We start from the raw sequence: 18587 nt of genomic DNA, 5'->3' as shown, positions 1-18587 counted from the left end.
CACATATCCCAAGTCACCCGTGTTAAACTCAGCGGCATATCGTCCTACAGAAGCCACACGCTCTGCAATGGAGTATTATCAATATAGAGAAGGCTCTCAAATGCCACGTGCGATAGACACAAATGCAGAATACCCAACAGAAGCAACACACTCTGCAATGCACTTTCAATATGGAGAAGGATATCCAATGTCACATGTGACAAACTCAAATGCAGAATACCCAACAGAAGCAACACACTCTGCAATGCACGATCAATATGGAGAAGGATATCCAATGTCACATGTGACAAACTCAAATGCAGAATACCCAACAGAAGCAACACGCTCTGCAATGCACTATCAATATGGAGAAGGATATCCAATGTCACATGTGACAAACTCAAATGCAGAATACCCAACAGAAGCAACACACTCTGCAATGCACTATCAATATGGAGAAGGATATCCAATGTCACATGTGACAAACTCAAATGCAGAATACCCAACAGAAGCAACACACTCTGCAATGCACTTTCAATATGGAGAAGGATATCCAATGTCACATGTGACAAACTCAAATGCAGAATACCCAACAGAAGCAACACACTCTGCAATGCACTTTCAATATGGAGAAGGATATCCAATGTCACATGTGACAAACTCAAATGCAGAACAACCTACAGAAGCCACACGCTCTGCAATGGACTATTATCAATATAGAGAAGCTTCTGAAATGCCCCCCATGATGAATCCAAATGCACAATACCCTAGAGAAGCCACACGCTCGGCAATGCATTATCAACATGGAGAAGGATCCCAAATGCCACACATAATGAACTCTAATGCCAATCAGCCTACAGAAGCTGCACGCTCTGCAATAGACTATTATCAATATAGAGATGTATCTCAAATGCCATCCATGGCAGCTCAACCTTCAGAAGCCTCACAATCTGCAATGGATCATCACTATAGCGACGTGTATACAGTGCCCGCCGTGCACAACTCGATTGCAGATCAACCACCTGCTCAATCTTCAGAAGCATCACAACCTGCCAGGCACCACCAATATAGCGATGTGCATACAATTCCACCAGTGCACAACTCCATGGCAGATCAACCTTTAGCTCAATCTTCAGAAGCCTCACAAGCTGCCATGTATCCCCAAAACAGCGACGTGTACACAATGCCCCCCGTGCACAACTCGATGGCAGATCAACATTCACCTCAACCTTCAGAACCCTCACAAGCTGCCATGCATCTCCAAAACGGCGACGTGTTCACAGTGCCCCCCGTGCACAACTCGATGGCAGATCAACATTCACCTCAACTTTCAGAAGCATCACAACCTGCCCTGCATCCCCAAAACAGCGACGTGTATACAATGCCCCCCGTGCACAACTCGATGGCAGATCAACATTCACCTCAACCTTCAGAAGCCTCCCAATCTGCCACATACAACTCCATGGCAGATCAACATTCACCTCAACCTTCAGGAGCCACGGGATCTGCAATGCATCACCAATATAGCGACGTGTATACAATGCCACCTGTGCACAACTCCATGGCAGATCAACCCTCAGCCCAACAAACAGAAGCCTCACAAGCTGCCATGCATCACCAATACAGCGACGTGTACACAATGCCCCCCGTGCACAACTCGATGGCAGATCCACATTCACCTCAACTTTCAGAAGCCTCCAAACCTGCAATGCAGCACCAATATAGCGACGTGTATACAATGCCACCTGTGCACAACTCCATGGCAGATCAACCCTCAGCCCAACAAACAGAAGCCTCACAAGCTGCCATGCATCACCAAAACAGCGACTTGTACACAATGCCCCCCGTGCACAACTCGATGGCAGATCAACCTTCAGGACAACCTTCAGAAGCCTCCCAATCTGCCACATACAACTCCATGGCAGATCAACATTCACCTCAACCTTCAGGAGCCACGGGATCTGCAATGCATCATCAATATAGCGACGTGTATACAATGCCACCCGTGCACAACTCGATGGCACATCAACCACCTGTTCAATCTTCAGGAGCATCACAATCTGCAATGCAGTACCAATATAGAGACGGGTACACAATGCCACCCGTAAACAACTCGAAGGTAGATCAACCCTCAGCTACACCTACAGGAGCCTCACAATCTGCAATGCAGTATCAGCATAGCGATGTATCTACAATGCCAACCAGGCACAACTCAAGGACGGCTCAAGCTTCAGACGCTATACAGTCTTCCTGGAACTATACTCCACGTGGAGAAGGGCACCCCTTGTCACCTGTGCTAAGCTCGATGGCAGCCAAGGTACGTCAATATCTATGTGAGGAGTCCGGGTTGTGTTAATATGTCACGCGGTTGTGGGAGACAGAACTCTTTATTTCAACACAGCACCCATCATGTTGTTCAACTTCATTATTGATTTCAGTCATTATTGATTTCAGTCATTCTTGATTTCAGTCATTATTGTTTTCAGTCATTCTTGATTTCAGTCATTATTGATTTCAGTCATTATTGATTTCTTGGTTTACTGACCATAAATGTTGAACAGTTGTAAATATCAAAACAAATACTGCTTTTACACGTCGAATAAAAACATATTCCTTTTAGGCAATTATTTAATAACAGGAATAGATTCTAAAAAGTCTGTCCATAGACATTAGGCTTTTAGTCTGGTATTTGTATTTTAATCCAGTTTCAGTCAACCAAGAAATATATGTAGACCCTCTATGTATGTCTCGTTAAAAGATGTACGTCATGTGACCTAATTATTGCCAACTTATAATGTATTTGTAACAATGGCGAGCATATTGCTTTTTAAAAGGATGTGCGTGAATAGCGGGACTCGCTTATCCGAACATTTCGTCTGGATAAACGGTTCTGATCTTATGGAACAGGAATAACAGTGCGAATGTTTTTTACCCAGCACTATTATTTATATCGCCTTTTGTCTCAGTATTTGTTTGTTTATTTATTTATATGTTTCTATATTGATGTTTGAAGATACTGTTGTCACCGAATCGTCACCAATAACAGACTTCAAGGGCATCGATTTATTTGATTCATGTCAAATAATTTTGTTTACTCATATTTCTAAAAAATAAACAACATCAAACACGTGTTCATCGTATTGTTGTTTATACATTACTGCCCGAACTTGTTAAAAAACATGTGACATTGTATACATCTATGGATATGTACATTTCGTGTGTGATTAAATAAAACAGAAAACATTCATCTTGCTTTTGCTTATTTTTCTCCTAGCCCGGTATATTTTTTTATCTGGTGTGTCATACTAGCCATGTAAGCCCTCTTAAACAATGTTATAAGTAACAAGATTCAAATATATCTAATGCAGATAACCCTAAAGCTAACTTCTGGTGTTTCACCCAACCATGTGACTTTATGACTCTATGTATTATAGAAGCATAACAAATATTTTTTTTGTGTAAAAATCGTAGTCGCTTAGATCGTGATGAACCGATTTAAAAGCGGAACACTGGAATCTACACAGCCTCGGCTTATCCGTCATCTGTCAAGACGCCTGTCTTGTAGTTCTGTAAATATACTTCCGTGACTAATGCATTGCATCTCAGAACAATGAATACAGTGTTACGTTCTTCACGGGTGCATCATTTATCAAACGGAAACAGAAAGTAATAACGTGATTAATGAATTCTTTTTATGCGGAGAAAGAGTTTTATAGATTTACCCTTGTCAAGTCTAAGGTTTAATTTTTTTGAAATACCTTCGTGTCTTCTCAGGAGATGCGCAACGTATGACTAACCGTTTGATTTGTTAATCAAATGTTTTCGACTTTGAGATATTTCACTTTTACTTCAAATTGAATTAAATGATACATTGATAATTGATAAATTCGTAGATGAATATGTTGTCAAAAAGATTACTTATAAAGCGCAATCATTGAATTGCATAATACACTCAGTATCAACAAAGGCCATGGATGAAGGAAAGTATGCATATGCTTTTACATAACAACCTAAGACTAATTATGATATTTACAAGTTTCATTTTATGACAATTATGATTACGAGTTCAATTCATGGCATATATTTGACGCATCGTCTTTTCGGAAGTGTTTTCGACACGTGGGTAATTTTCACCCATATATCAACCGATTTGGACATATAATATCTTGTTGTTCTTTAACTTTCTTATTATTTCTAAATTCTAATAAATAAAAAGTAAATAATTAAGATATACGCTTAAAGGTCCCTTACATTTATAATCGACGCACGTCTTTGCGTATGTGCTCTACCGTTTGTGTTAGTTAAAGTCATGCTTGTATTACAATGCTCTAAGTCGGAATATTATTGGAAGATTTGACAAATATTTACAAGGACACCCTGATAGTGAGAACAAATGGCTTCAAGGTAAATATATCTGTTTAAAACATGCATGCATCAAAAATATATTAATTTGTATATTGTTTGAAAACGATTTCAAAATAGAGCATTTGGCTTTTTTACATAACTATTTAAAGCAATGATAATAACACTGATGCCATGTGATTGTATAATGACCCATTTGAATGTTTGATCCATGATGTATTTTGAGGTTATCGTTTTCTACAGAACATCGGTGGAGTTTCGGGAACGGCTTCCACGACGACGGGTGGATCATCTACGCCACAAACAGCTGCACAAGGTATGTTAAACATAACCGGCTAAACATTTCCATGATCATAAGAAATCTCTGCGAAAGGCAGAGTCCATTGTACGATTCCGACTACATCATAAGCATGGTGTTGTGAATCAGATGATACCTGGCGTTCGCGAAAAGGTGAGGTGAGGTGAAATGGGGTTTAACGTCGCGTCCAAGGTTATTGCACTTTTATAGCGACGTGCATGCACGTGTGTGTGTGTGTGGCTGCTTGTACTAGTCCGGACTAATGCCGATTTATAGTGCTAGCTCACTGAGATACCATGCCGCAGTTTAAAATGAATATTCCACTCAGACACAGTATACTGGCTCCGAGCCGACCAGTCCTTGTTTTATCCCTTTAATGCTGAGCGCCAGACAGGGTTACAACAAGTACCATCTTTTAAAGTATTTTGGTATGACGCGGTCGGGGATCGAACCCCGGACCTTCCGCTCTCCGGGCGGACGCTCTACCACTAGACCACGGAGGCGGTCTCGTTCGCGAAAAGGTGAGCATAGAAGCATAGAAGCATAGAAGCTATCCTAAGCATCCAATGCTGGTCGTAAGAGGCGACTTAATGTATAACGTATTAATGTGATCCGTCTCGCTGACTTGGTTGATTTCGTGTCATCTGTCCCAGGAGACGTGGATAAATGTTTTTTAATTTTTTTTTTGTTTAACGCCGCACTCAGCAATATTCAGTGTTACTGATGTCCAATCACTTGGTTGTCTGGCCCAGACGCATCCATATTCGGGTATTAATTAACTTTGTGAAAAATTGTAGACTATTTGCTCGTGCTCGATTGGTGCACACAATCGAATAGTGGCATCGTTTGTTTGTTTGTTTGTTGTTTAACGCCGCACTCAGCAATATTCCAGTTATATGACGACGGTCTGTAAATAATCGAGTCTGGTCAAGGCAATCCAGTGATTGACATCATGAGCATCGATCCACGCAATTGGGATACGATGACTTGCATCAGCCAAGTCAGCGAGCATGAACACCCGATCCCGTTAGTAGCCTCTTACGACAAGCATAGTCGCCTTTTACGGCAAGCATGGGTTGCTGAAGGCCTATTCTACCCCGGGTCTTCAAGGGCTTTACGTCCATGCCCGACCCCTCCGTAGTGTAGTGGCTGGAGCGTCTGCCCTGAGAGCGTACAGGTCGGTGGTTCATTCCCCTTGCCTCGCCATACCAAAAATGGATAACAGATTTTACTTATTATCCCCGTCCGGGCCAGAATGGCCGAAGGGGATTATGTCGTGGCGCAGTCCGCCCGTCTGTCCGTCTGTCTGTCCGTCCCACGGAGGGTAATCAGCTTGTGAAATCAACTCCTCCTACAGTTTCCAGAGAATATCCCTGACACTCTACACACAAGATGTCGACATGTTGATGATACGCATATCGTAGTCCCGTTTCATTTCGACACATTTTGACAGAGTTACTGCCCCTGTTTTACGGAGCTTCATGAAATCTACTCCTCCAGTTTCCAGAGAATATCACAATATCTAACCATAACTATAACTATAGTTAGTTTCCTTGTATAAGGCTTTTGTGGGTGAGCTACATCCTTATGGCATTAGCATTTAGACTGGATTACTCCCAACAAAATGTTCTGCACAATTTGTTTCAAATGCAGTGCCATCTACTGTTGTTATTTCATAAAATACAAAGAAAATATAAACTCGTTAAAAAAATTCATGCGGGGGATGTTGTGCTCTCAGAGCACTCTTGTTATTGTTACAATGTACATGTATGTTGTATTTGCTAAGCTGGATTCGTCATATTTGCGGTCTAGTGGATAGAGCGTCTGCCCGGAGCGCGGAAGGTCGTTGGTTCGATCCCCGGTCGTGTTATACCCTGCTGGCGCTTGACATTAATGGGAAAACACAAGGACTGGTCAAAAACTATGCATAAGATCTTACACTGCACACGAGGCTCTTAAAATAATAAATAATAATTAAAGTAACACGTAACGAGTTATTTAAATTTTTGCTTAGTCATCACAATAAACATCTTTGGTATGTGAGGGCGATTTAGGGTTATTGCTATTCGATATTGACAAGATGTTGTTCGCGATCACCTTGTGTCATTATTTGATGGTGATTCCAATGAACACATGCTCATGCTACAGTGGGAATCGTAACTTCCGTGATTATGGGATGAGTCTTTGTTGTTGTTCTCGCTAAGGGAGGTGATAAGTGAAAAATGTAGTGTTGTATAATGTGCATAAAAGGAAAAATAATTTTTGTGTGCATCGTATCTTATTTCATTTGAACAGTATTGTGATTATGAATGTCGGGTAATTCGCCGAAGTAATTGCATCACCATCAATCTTCTGTTTCCCAGGTAACAATGACACGGAAGCTACATCTGGTCAAGGCATGCTTGCTACAGCTGGTACATCAGTCCCAGCCACAGGAGCGGACGTGTCAGTGCCCATCAGTGTGGACAGTCAAGGTGGCAGCGTCAGCTTGGCCACAGCTGGCACTGGTGTCGTCACAGACAACACCCTCAGTCAGGTTTCAGCTGAAGCCTCATTACCCAGAACAAATTCAGCTCCTCTTCCGGATCCAGTTATTGACACAACCGTAGCCGCCGATACAACAGCAGCACCAACGGTAGCCGCCGATACCACAGCAGCACCAACTGCAGCTGCCGATACTACAGCAGCAGCAACTGTAGCCGCCGATACAACAGCAGCAGCAACAGTAGCCGCCGATACAACAGTAGCACTAACTGTAGCCGCCGATACCACAGCAGCACCAACTGCAGCTGCCGATACAACAGCAGCAGCAACAGTAGCCGCCGATACTACAGCAGCAGCAACTGTAGCCGCCGATACAACAGCAGCACCAACTGTAGCCGCCGATACTACAGTAGCAGCAACTGTAGCTGCCGATACAACAGCAGCAGCAACTGCAGCTGCCGATACAACAGCAGCACCAACTGTAGCCACCGACACAACAGCAGCACCAACTGTAGCCGCCGATTCAACAGCAGCACCAACTGTAGCCGCCGATACCACAGTAGCAGCAACTGTAGCCGCCAATACCACAGTAGCAGCAGCAACAACAACAGTAGTAACCGATACCACAGTAGTCGCTGCGTCTACAGTTGACGTTTCAGTTGAAGCGTCGGCACCACGGCCAAATTCGGCTCCCCTTCCAGACCAAGTAGTTGATATTACCGCAGCACCTACGGCAGATGCCGACACAACAGCAGCAACAGTAGCCGCCGATACCACGGCAGCACCAACAGTAGCCGCCGATACAACAGCAGCAGCAACTGTCGCCGCCGATACCACAGCAGCAACTGTAACCGCCAAAACCACAGCAGCACCAACAGTAGCTGCCGTTACAACAGCAGCACCAACGGTAGCCGCCGATACAACAGCAGCACCAACTGTCGCCGCTGAAACCACAGCAGCAGCAACTGTAGCCGCCGACACAACAGCAGCCCCAACTGTAGCCGCCGATACCACAGCAGCAGCAACTGTAGCCGCCGATACCACAGTAGCAGCAACGGTAGCCGCCGATACAACAACAGCAGCAACTGTAGCCGCCGATACCACAGTAGCAGCAACGGTAGCCGCCGATACTACAGCAGCAGCAACAACACCAGTAGAAGCCGATACCACAGTAGCAGCAACTGTAGCCGCCGATACAACAACAGCAGCAACTGTAGCCGCCGATACCACAGTAGCAGCAACGGTAGCCGCCGATACTACAGCAGCAGCAACAACACCAGTAGAAGCCGATACCACAGTAGCAGCAACTGTAGCCGCCGATACCACAGCAGCAGCAACGGTAGCCGCCGATACAACAACAGCAGCAACTGTAGCCGCCGATACCACAGTTGCAGCAACGGTAGCCGCCGATACTACAGCAGCAGCAACAACACCAGTAGAAGCCGATACCACAGTAGCAGCAACTGTAGCCGCCGATACCACAGCAGCAACTGTAACCGCCGACACAACAGCAGCCCCAACTGTAGCCGCAGATACAACAGCAGCAGCAACGGTAGCCGCCGATACAACAACAGCAGCAACGGTAGCCGCCGATACCACAGTAGCAGCAACAACAACTGTAGCCGCCGATACCACAGCAGCAGCAACAACAACAACAGCAGTAGTAGCCGATACCACAGCTAAAACTACAGTAGTCGCTGCGTCTACTGTTGACGCTTCAGTTGAAGCGACGGCACCACGGCCAAATTCGGCTCCCCTTCCAGACCCAGTAGTTGATGTTACCGCAGCACCTACGGCAGATGCCGACACAACAGCAGCAACAGTAGCCGCCGACACAGCAGCAGCAACAGTAGCCGCCGATACAACAGCAGCACCAACAGTAGCCGCCGATACCACAGCAGCACCAACAGCAGCTGATAAAACTACGACTGCCCCGACAGTAGCCGCCGATGTAACAGCAGCAGCAACAGTAGCCGCCGATACCACAGCAGCACCAACAGCAGCTGATAAAACTACGACTGCCCCAACAGTAGCCGCTGATACAACAGCTGCTGCATTAACAGTTGGTCTAAGCGCAGTTGATGCTTCTGCAGCTAACATGATCGATAAACCCGCTGATTTAACAGGGGCTCAGGTAAAAACACAAAATACTGTAACATCTCAACAATCGGCGACCAGTCTTGCAAGTGCTGGAACACACGTTCTACCCATCCAGGAAGCTGATAAGCCTCTGAGTGCCGAGGTTCCGCATGTATCCAAACTGACACCAGAGCTAGCTCGATTGTTGCTGGCGGCCGGTCTTCAACCCTGTCCTGAAATGTTTGGTCACACCGGAGCTGCTTCCAGTCACACATCAGATGCAACCGGGCAGATGACGTCGAGTGTACACACCGTCAGTGAATCAAACATACACTCCCAGTTACATGGTGCTAACGTCCCACAGGTTTCTGTTCCTCAGGTATCCTCAAACTCAGGATCATCCTCATCAGTCAAGCATGCAGCATCCTCTCACCCTTTGCCGGCTACTGATGTTGGAATACAAACAACTGCAGAAGGTCAGACCATCGTACAGACTTCTGGTGCCACCGGTGCAGACACAAAGGGTACTTCCACTGTTCAAGCAGCCGGCACAACCGTTCAAGGAGCCAGCACAGCCGCAGTAGGGACAGCACATACGTCTGGTGCCACCGGTGCAGAAAAAGAGGGTACCACCACTGTTCAAGGAGCCGGCATATCCGCAGCAGGGACAGCACAGACTTCTGGTACCAACGGTGCAGAAATAGAGGGTACTACCACTGTTCAAGGAGCCGGCATATCCGCAGCAGGGACAGCACAGACTTCTGGTACCAACGGTGCAGAAATAGAGGGTACTTCCACTGTTCAAGCCCCCGGCACAACCACAGCAGGGACAACACAGACTTCTGGCGCCAACGGTGCAGAAATAGAGGGTACTACCACTGTTCAAGCAGCCGGCACAACCGCATCAGGGACAGCACAGACTTCTGGCGCCAACGGTGCAGAAATAGAGGGTACTTCCACTGTTCAAGCAGCCGGCACAACCGCAGCAGGGACAGCACAGACTTCTGGCGCCAACGGTGCAGAAATAGAGGGTACTTCCACTGTTCAAGCTGCCGGCACAACCACAGCAGGGACCACACATACTTCTGGCGCCAACGGTGCAGAAATAGAGGGTACTTCCACTGTTCAAGTTGTCGGCACAACCACAGCAGGGACAACACAGACTTCTGGTGCCAACGGTGCAGAAATAGAGGGTACTTCCACTGTTCAAACTGTCGGCAAAACAGCAGCAGGGACCACACATACCTCTGGTGCCAACGGTGCAGAAATAGAGGGTACTTCCACTGTTCAAGCCCCCGGCACAACCACAGCAGGGACAACACAGACTTCTGGCGCCAACGGTGCAGAAATAGAGGGTACTACCACTGTTCAAGCAGCCGGCACAACCGCAGCAGGGACAGCACAGACTTCTGGCGCCAACGGTGCAGAAATAGAGGGTACTTCCACTGTTCAAGCAGCCGGCACAACCGCAGCAGGGACAGCACAGACTTCTGGCGCCAACGGTGCAGAAATAGAGGGTACTTCCACTGTTCAAGCTGCCGGCACAACCACAGCAGGGACCACACATACTTCTGGCGCCAACGGTGCAGAAATAGAGGGTACTTCCACTGTTCAAGTTGTCGGCACAACCACAGCAGGGACAACACAGACTTCTGGTGCCAACGGTGCAGAAATAGAGGGTACTTCCACTGTTCAAACTGTCGGCACAACCGCAGCAGGGACCACACATACCTCTGGTGCCAACGGTGCAGAAATAGAGGGTACTTCCACTGTTCAAGCTGTCGGCACAACCGCAGCAGGGACCACACATACCTCTGGTGCCAACGGTGCAGAAATAGAGGGTACTTCCACTGTTCAAGCAGCCGGCACAACCACAGCAGGGACCACACAGACTTCTGGCGCCAACGGTGCAGAAATAGAGGGTACTTCCACTGTTCAAGCAGCCGGCACAACCACAGCAGGGACCACACATACTTCTGGTGCCAACGGTGCAGAAATAGAGGGTACTTCCACTGTTCAAGCTGCCGGCACAACCACAGCAGGGACCACACATACTTCTGGCGCCAACGGTGCAGAAATAGAGGGTACTTCCACTGTTCAAGTTGTCGGCACAACCACAGCAGGGACAACACAGACTTCTGGCGCCAACGGTGCAGAAATAGAGGGTACTTCCACTGTTCAAGCAGCCGGCACAACCGCGGCAGGGACCACACAGACTTCTGGCGCCAACGGTGCAGAAATAGAGGGTACTTCCACTGTTCAAGCTGCTTCACATCCTTTGCCAGCCACTGATGTTCAAGCTAGTGGAATACAAACAACCACAGTAGGTCAGACCACCACTGTACATGCTTCTGATACCCCTGGTGCAGACAAAGAGGGAACTTCCACTGTTCAAGCAGCCGGCACAACCGCAGCAGGGACAGCACAGGCGTCAGGTACCACCACGGCACAGGCAGCAGGTACCACCACATCACAGGCTGCAGGTACCACCACAGCACAGGCAGCAGGTACCACCACGGCACAGGCAGCAGGTACCACCACAGCAGAGGCAGCAGGTACCACCACATCACAGGCTGCAGGTACTACCACATCACAGGCAGCAGGTACCACCACGGCACAGGCTGCAGGTACCACCACATCACAGGATGCAGGTACCACCACGGCAGAGGCTGCAGGTACCACCACATCACAGGCTGCAGGTACCACCACATCACAGGCTGCAGGTACCACCACGGCACAGGCGGCAGGTACCACCACTGCACAGGCTGCAGGTACCACCACGGCACAGGCTGCAGGTACCACCACATCACAGGCAGCAGGTGCCACCACATCACAGGCTGCAGGTACTACCACATCACAGGATGCAGGTACCACCACATCACAGGCAGCAGGTACCACCACATCACAGGCTGCAGGTACCACCACATCACAGGCTGCAGGTACCACCACATCACAGGCTGCAGGTACCACCACATCACAGGCTGCAGGTACCACCACATTACAGGCTGCAGGTACCACCACGGCACAGGCTGCAGGGACTACCACGGCACAGGCAGCAGGTACCACCACATCACAGGATGCAGGTACTACCACGGCACAGGCAGCAGGTACCACCACATCACAGGATGCAGGTACTACCACGGCACAGGCAGCAGGTACCACCACATTACAGGCTGAAGGTACTACCACGGCACAGGCAGCAGGTACCACCACAGCACAAACTGAGGGTACTACCACATCAAAGGCAGCAGGTACCATCATATCACAGGCAGCTGGTACCACCACATTACAGGCAGCTGGTACCACCATAGCACAGGCTGCAGGTACCACCACATCACAGAAATCGGCTTCTACTGTAGCCACATTTACAGATGGTACAACGTTGCCCGCCGAGACAACAGATCCAGCATCGACTCTAGATGGGAAGTCCCCATCATTTACCCAGCCAACAGCTCCTGCTGCTGCTCCGGTCCCTGCTGACACAGTTCGTTTGCCAAATGAAGCTAATACGGGTCGACCATCTGACGCTGCTACGGCTCAACCGGCTGCTGCTACGGTTCAGTCCACAGGTGCACCTCCAAATGAATCTACCAACGCTGCCTCACCCGCATCACAAGCACCACAGACTGTAAGTATTACATCTTGAATTGGCATCGGGTTGCATTAGAACAAACATTATCTTGACTATATTGTATATGCTACCAAAGACGTTCTGGAGCATACGAGTCTTTCATACTACAATATATAATCTGGCAAGGCATGACCCATTAACTACTGTTATATAAGAAACGGGTGTTACTTAACTGTTTTTCAGTTCTATATATTATACACATGGTAGTAAACTGTCCTGACTGTCCTTGAGCGATATACTATACAATGATGCTTGTGTATTTAGCTGGGAGGAGGGATTGTACAGGTGGCAAAGCCGCCAAAGTCGTGGCAATTCGCTGGAGTTGCGCCCCTTAGGTGTGCCAGAAACCTATGATCGTGGGTTCGAATCCCTGTTCGCCTTGATAATGCATTATACATGTACTGGTGAGTTTCACCAAAGGGGTAAACGTCTAAACTTTGCATCACTTCGAGTTTTTATCCAACATTAAGCTGACACACGGGGATATAACTGAAATACTGTTCAAAGCGGCGTTGAACCCAACTCACTCACTCACTCACTCGTGTGGTTAAACCGGTGGCTCGTCACGCCAAAGATTCGGGTTTAATTAAAACAATGGGTTTAGTTCCAGAAGCCTACTCTTGTTCTACACGGCCGTGATATGGCGTCAACAGTGCGAACTTCGGTATGAAACCCAACCCACTCGCGAAATATGTTTTTATCCTGTCTTATATTTATGAATCTCAGGAAGAATGACGCTGGATTTATTATCGTACGCTGGTACTGTTTGCATCCCTCGACCTCATCCCAGAATAGAATACGTTGTTTTACAAAGGAATGTAGTGATCATAATCTGCTGTTGCTGATTAACTGAAGGGGCTTTCTGAGTAGTATTTAACATAAGAATACAACTACAGTAAACTACGGTTATAACGAACTCAAAGGGACTACTATGTTTAGTTCGTTATAACCGTAGTTCTTTATAAGTATATATATATTCAGCATAACTACAGTAAATAGTCGGGACTAAAAAGTAAGTTCGTTATATCCGTCAGTTCGTTATAAGCGTGTTCGTTACAACCGTAGTTTACTGTAATTCAGAAATTTGAACGTTGGAACCTCATTAGCTCGAAGACCCGGTCCCCGTTCCACAAAGCGTTATCAGTGCTAAGACGATCTTAGCTGAAATATTTTCACATAGACTTACGACAATCGTAAGATCGTTTTGTGGAAAGGGGCCATGGGCGCATCAAAAGATCTCAGCACTAAGACCCCCATACTTTACTATAGACTTACAGTAGTCTTAGCGCGAAGTTAGCTTTGTTTAAGCGGAACCCGGGGACCAAAGAACTTTGGGTTATCAATACTGGATTACTGACATTAGACCTGAGCGTTGATCAGGATTCGACCGGACCTTTAAGATGTATCGCCTTGAACGATGTATCAATTAAATCGCGGTCGAACTTTCATTGAATTATTTTAGTAAAGCACCTATTGTTTTACAGTATAGTGAGTACAGTATGCAAAATATATTTCCGCTGTTTATCAGAACGCATGATCTATTTCCACCCCCACCCCCACCCCTGGTCGGTCCTGGGGATGGTTCATGCTGTTGACTGGGGACGGAGAAATAGCGTGCCTGTCGGTCAATCAATCGTGTCGATGTCCATCTCAATTTGCTAGATTTGTCGTTAAATTGTTACGCTCTCAGTTGGCCAATGGGAAGCCTACCGTTTACTTAGCCAGCAACTACGGTTGAGGTGAGGTGAGGTGAGGTGAGGTGAAATGGGGTTTAACGTCGCGTCCAATAATTTAATTAGCGACGTTCATGCACGTGTGTGTGTGTGTGCGTGCATGCGTGAGTGCGTGAATGCGTGCGCGTGTGTGTGTATGGCTGCTTGTACTAGTCCGGACTATTGTTTTAGTGCTATCCCACTGACATACCATGCCGCAATTTAACATGTATACCCCGCACAGGATATCTAACATTAATTGTAATATGGTTGCTTTCAGGAATGTCTTGGGCTATCTTGAAATGTAGAGGACATGCTTTGACCCCTGGTGAAAGACTTCTAGATGGCGGTTCCATGCAACTGGTTTTGGGTATATAGCCCCCCTGCGCTTGTGTCGTAACAATTTGTATTGCATTACTTTGTTGCTTTTACCCCTGCCTTATGTACATGCGATGGTGTTCCCGGGTCAGAAGAGATCCCTATTTTCCCCTGCTTGTCATTTTTAACCATATTATATTTTCATTAAATGTCTATTTTTCAAATTAGTTACACACGAAATAATACACTGATTATTCTTAAATGGTAAAGATACCTGTTATTTTACTATCGAAATCACGCTAGTTGAGGTTTGAACGAGCAATGTTGATGTATATACGTCTCTCTATTTCTCTTCTTTCTTCTATGTCACTAAATATATTAATTGTACATAAGCATGCTTGTAAACCTATGGGAGGGCGATCTAAATTATGATATCCCCTGCCCAATTCTGATCGTGTGACGAAAATATGTTTAAACTGAACAAACAAGCACATAATGTATAAACTTTGAAGTATAGTAAGACGTCTTGTGTGAGTGAGTGAGTGAGTTCGGCGTTACGCCACGTTTGGTAATATTCCAGCAATATCATGGCGGGGGACACCAAAAATGAGCTTCAAACATGGTATCCATGTGCGGAATCGAACCTGGGCCTTCGGCAGGACGAGCAAACTCTTTAATCGCGAGGCTGCCCCACCGCCCCAAGAACACTTTGAAAATACATATACCTAAATTTCCTGTGTCTTAATACGGAATGAAAACGTCTGATAGGGACTTTCTACTGTTTCACTGTATGAAAGCCTAACGCTTACATTAGCTTGGAACAAGAAATTGTATTGGTGCAGTGTATTATAAATGCTTAGCTCCAAACTATAAACTTAAATTACCACAAAGTATTATTAAAACTTAGCTTCAAACTATAATCTTACATTACCACAAGTATTATTAATGCAAAATATAAACTTATGTTACCAAATTGTATTATTGAACCCTCAGCTTTGCAGTGTAAACTTATATTACCTCATTGTATATAGATATAAGATTTGCTTATAGAATGACATTACAACAATGTATTATAGAAGCTTAGTTTCAAACTATAAATTTACCATAATGTATTTTAAAGAAAAGTTTAAACTTATGCTTCCACATTGCATAACTAAACATTTGTTGTACAATGTTAATGTATTTTGAAATATATCTCAGAAGTTAACCTTCTAAAACGGAATGGAAACGTCAGAACGAGACTTCCTATTTTCAACTTTACAAGAAACTCCGACTCTTCAAAATCAAGGTATATTCACAGACCAATTTATATTCTAACAAATATCTTGGCGTCACGTTTTATTTTCCAGAAAGGAACCTAACAAAGAACTTACGTTACCACGATGTGTGATGCACGTTCGGCCACTATCATCGTGTATTACCACAATGTATCATATAAGTGTAGCTTAAAACTATAAACTTACACGAGATGCTTAAAATATAAATATATGTCTTCTGCCTACCCCTGCCCCTCCTTCACTACCTTTGCCTACCATAGAAAGATGGCGGTAGCTATAACATTGCCATTAACAAAGATGCTTGATTTAGCATGGCTGTATTCCTTTTGTTCACCACATGACGATGTAAAACCTTCCTATTTCAGGCTTGTGAAGATTTATTGTTTTCTGTATGTTTTGTTTGCATATTTTCTATTTGAGTGAAATGGGATTTTTTTCTCGAACTTTGTATTGATTTTAATACTGAAACTGATGGCGTGAAAACATACCACGGTGTTTAACCTTGTTTGATGTGTACGGTGTGTTGGAACGTTAATTATAATGTGTACAAACGAATGTGCACAGACGAAAACATTTTATTTCAGGTAACATACATTATGACATGTAGAAGCTGTAGAATGAATTAAGACAGAGATGTGTTATGGATGTCAACTTCTTTTCTCTCTCAATGTGACGTTTATCACTTGCTTGATACATGTGCCGATACATCGCTTTGAAAATGTAAGCTTGATGAAGGTACCAGCATATGTCCCGATACATCGCTTTGAAAATGTAAGCTTGATGAAGGTACCAGCATTTGTGCCGATACATCGCTTTGAAAATGTAAGCTTGATGAAGGTACCAGCATATGTGCCGAGACATCGCTTTGAAAATGTAAGCTTGATGAAGGTACCAGCATATGTGCCGAGACATCGCTTTGAAAATGTAAGCTTGATGAAGGTACCAGCATATGTCCCGATACATCGCTTTGAAAATGTAAGCTTGATGAAGGTACCAGCATTTGTGCCGATACATCGCTTTGAAAATGTAAGCTTGATGAAGGTACCAGCATATGTTCCGATACGTCGCTTTGAAAATGTAAGCTTGATGAAGGTACCAGCATATGTGCCGATACATCGCTTTGAAAATGTAAGCTTGATGAAGGTACCAGCATATGTGCCGATACGTCGCTTTGAAAATGTAAGCTTGATGAAGGTACCAGCATATGTCCCGATACATCGCTTTGAAAATGTAAGCTTGATGAAGGTACCAGCATTTGTGCCGATACATCGCTTTGAAAATGTAAGCTTGATGAAGGTACCAGCATATGTTCCGATACGTCGCTTTGAAAATGTAAGCTTGATGAAGGTACCAGCATATGTGCCGATACATCGCTTTGAAAATGTAAGCTTGATGAAGGTACCAGCATATGTGCCGATACGTCGCTTTGAAAATGTAAGCTTGATGAAGGTACCAGCATATGTGCCGAGACATCACTTTGAAAATGTAAGCTTGATGAAGGTACCAGCATATGTGCCGATACATCGCTTTGAAAATGTAAGCTTGATGAAGATACCAGCATATGTGCCGATACATCGCTTTGAAAATGTAAGCTTGATGAAGGTACCAGCATATGTGCCGATACATCGCTTTGAAAATGTAAGCTTGATGAAGGTACCAGCATATGTCCCGATACATCGCTTTGAAAATGTAAGCTTGATGAAGGTATCAGCATTTGTGCCGATACATCGCTTTGAAAATGTAAGCTTGATGAAGGTACCAGCATATGTGCCGAGACATCGCTTTGAAAATGTAAGCTTGATGAAGGTACCAGCATATGTGCCGAGACATCGCAATGAAAGAATTAAGAACTGAAAACCCAAAAGTCAACTCTGACTTCATTCATATTTTATACAAGTGTAACTATCGCCATTTTATCGCCACTGTAGGATCTAAATCAAGCTACAGTTCGGTTTCCAAGATTTCCCAACTTAACACCGCAGTTGGCGCGCTTGTTACTGGAAGCTGGATTGAAACCATGCCAAGAAACTACCCCAGAACCATCTACAATACAGGAGACCCGTGCAACAGAACCATCTACAATACAGGAGCCTCATGCAATAGAAGCAACCTCTGTAGTCGGTACTGGACACAGGGCACCAAGTGAGCATACAGTGCAGTACACAACTTTGATGGCACAGCAATCTGGAGAACATGTTCCCGAGAATACTAATGCAGGTACTTCGTCGAGTCCAGTTCCATCAAATCAGACAGCTACTACGTTAGCATATTCAGAAACTTCAGCAACGTCATCAACAGGGACATCTCAGAATGTTTCTCAAAGTCCATCAACACTTCCTGTCGTCATGGGGCCAGGGAATGAAACTGTTGAACATACATCTACAACTGTATCGAGTAATCAAGACAGGACAAACAATGTCACTGATACAACAAGGTTTCTGACAAAT

The 18587-nt window shown here is 45.3% G+C and overlaps 2 protein-coding genes across 2 annotated transcripts; both read left to right on the top strand.

Annotated features, from left to right (window-relative positions):
- Positions 1-889: 889 nt before the first annotated feature.
- Positions 890-3022, top strand: LOC139461084 (uncharacterized). The gene is made up of 2 exons (XM_071242612.1): positions 890-2296; positions 2993-3022. The coding sequence occupies exons 1-2, from the start codon at positions 890-892 to the stop codon at positions 3020-3022; spliced, it is 1437 nt and encodes a 478-aa protein (XP_071098713.1).
- Positions 3023-7037: 4015 nt separating this feature from the next.
- On the top strand, positions 7038-12848 carry LOC139460293 (pneumococcal serine-rich repeat protein-like). The gene has a single exon (XM_071241789.1). It carries the CDS (start codon positions 7038-7040, stop codon positions 12846-12848), a length of 5811 nt encoding a protein of 1936 aa, XP_071097890.1.
- The last annotated feature ends 5739 nt before the right edge of the window (positions 12849-18587 follow it).

This window comes from Haliotis cracherodii, unplaced genomic scaffold, assembly GCF_022045235.1.
Source record: "Haliotis cracherodii isolate W230 unplaced genomic scaffold, xgHalCrac1.p SCAF_14, whole genome shotgun sequence".
Lineage (NCBI taxonomy): Eukaryota > Metazoa > Mollusca > Gastropoda > Lepetellida > Haliotidae > Haliotis > Haliotis cracherodii.
The sequence above is the reverse complement of the archived record's forward strand: the minus strand, read 5'-3'. Positions and strand labels throughout refer to the sequence as shown.

Coding starts and splice junctions, on each gene's coding strand:
- LOC139461084 (XM_071242612.1), top strand. CDS start 890: ATGCCATCCATGGCAGCTCAACCTTCAGAAGCCTCACAATCTGCAATG. Junction 2,297..2,992: donor TAAGCTCGATGGCAGCCAAG/GTACGTCAATAT, acceptor TGATGTTTGAAG/ATACTGTTGTCACCGAATCG.
- LOC139460293 (XM_071241789.1), top strand. CDS start 7,038: ATGCTTGCTACAGCTGGTACATCAGTCCCAGCCACAGGAGCGGACGTG.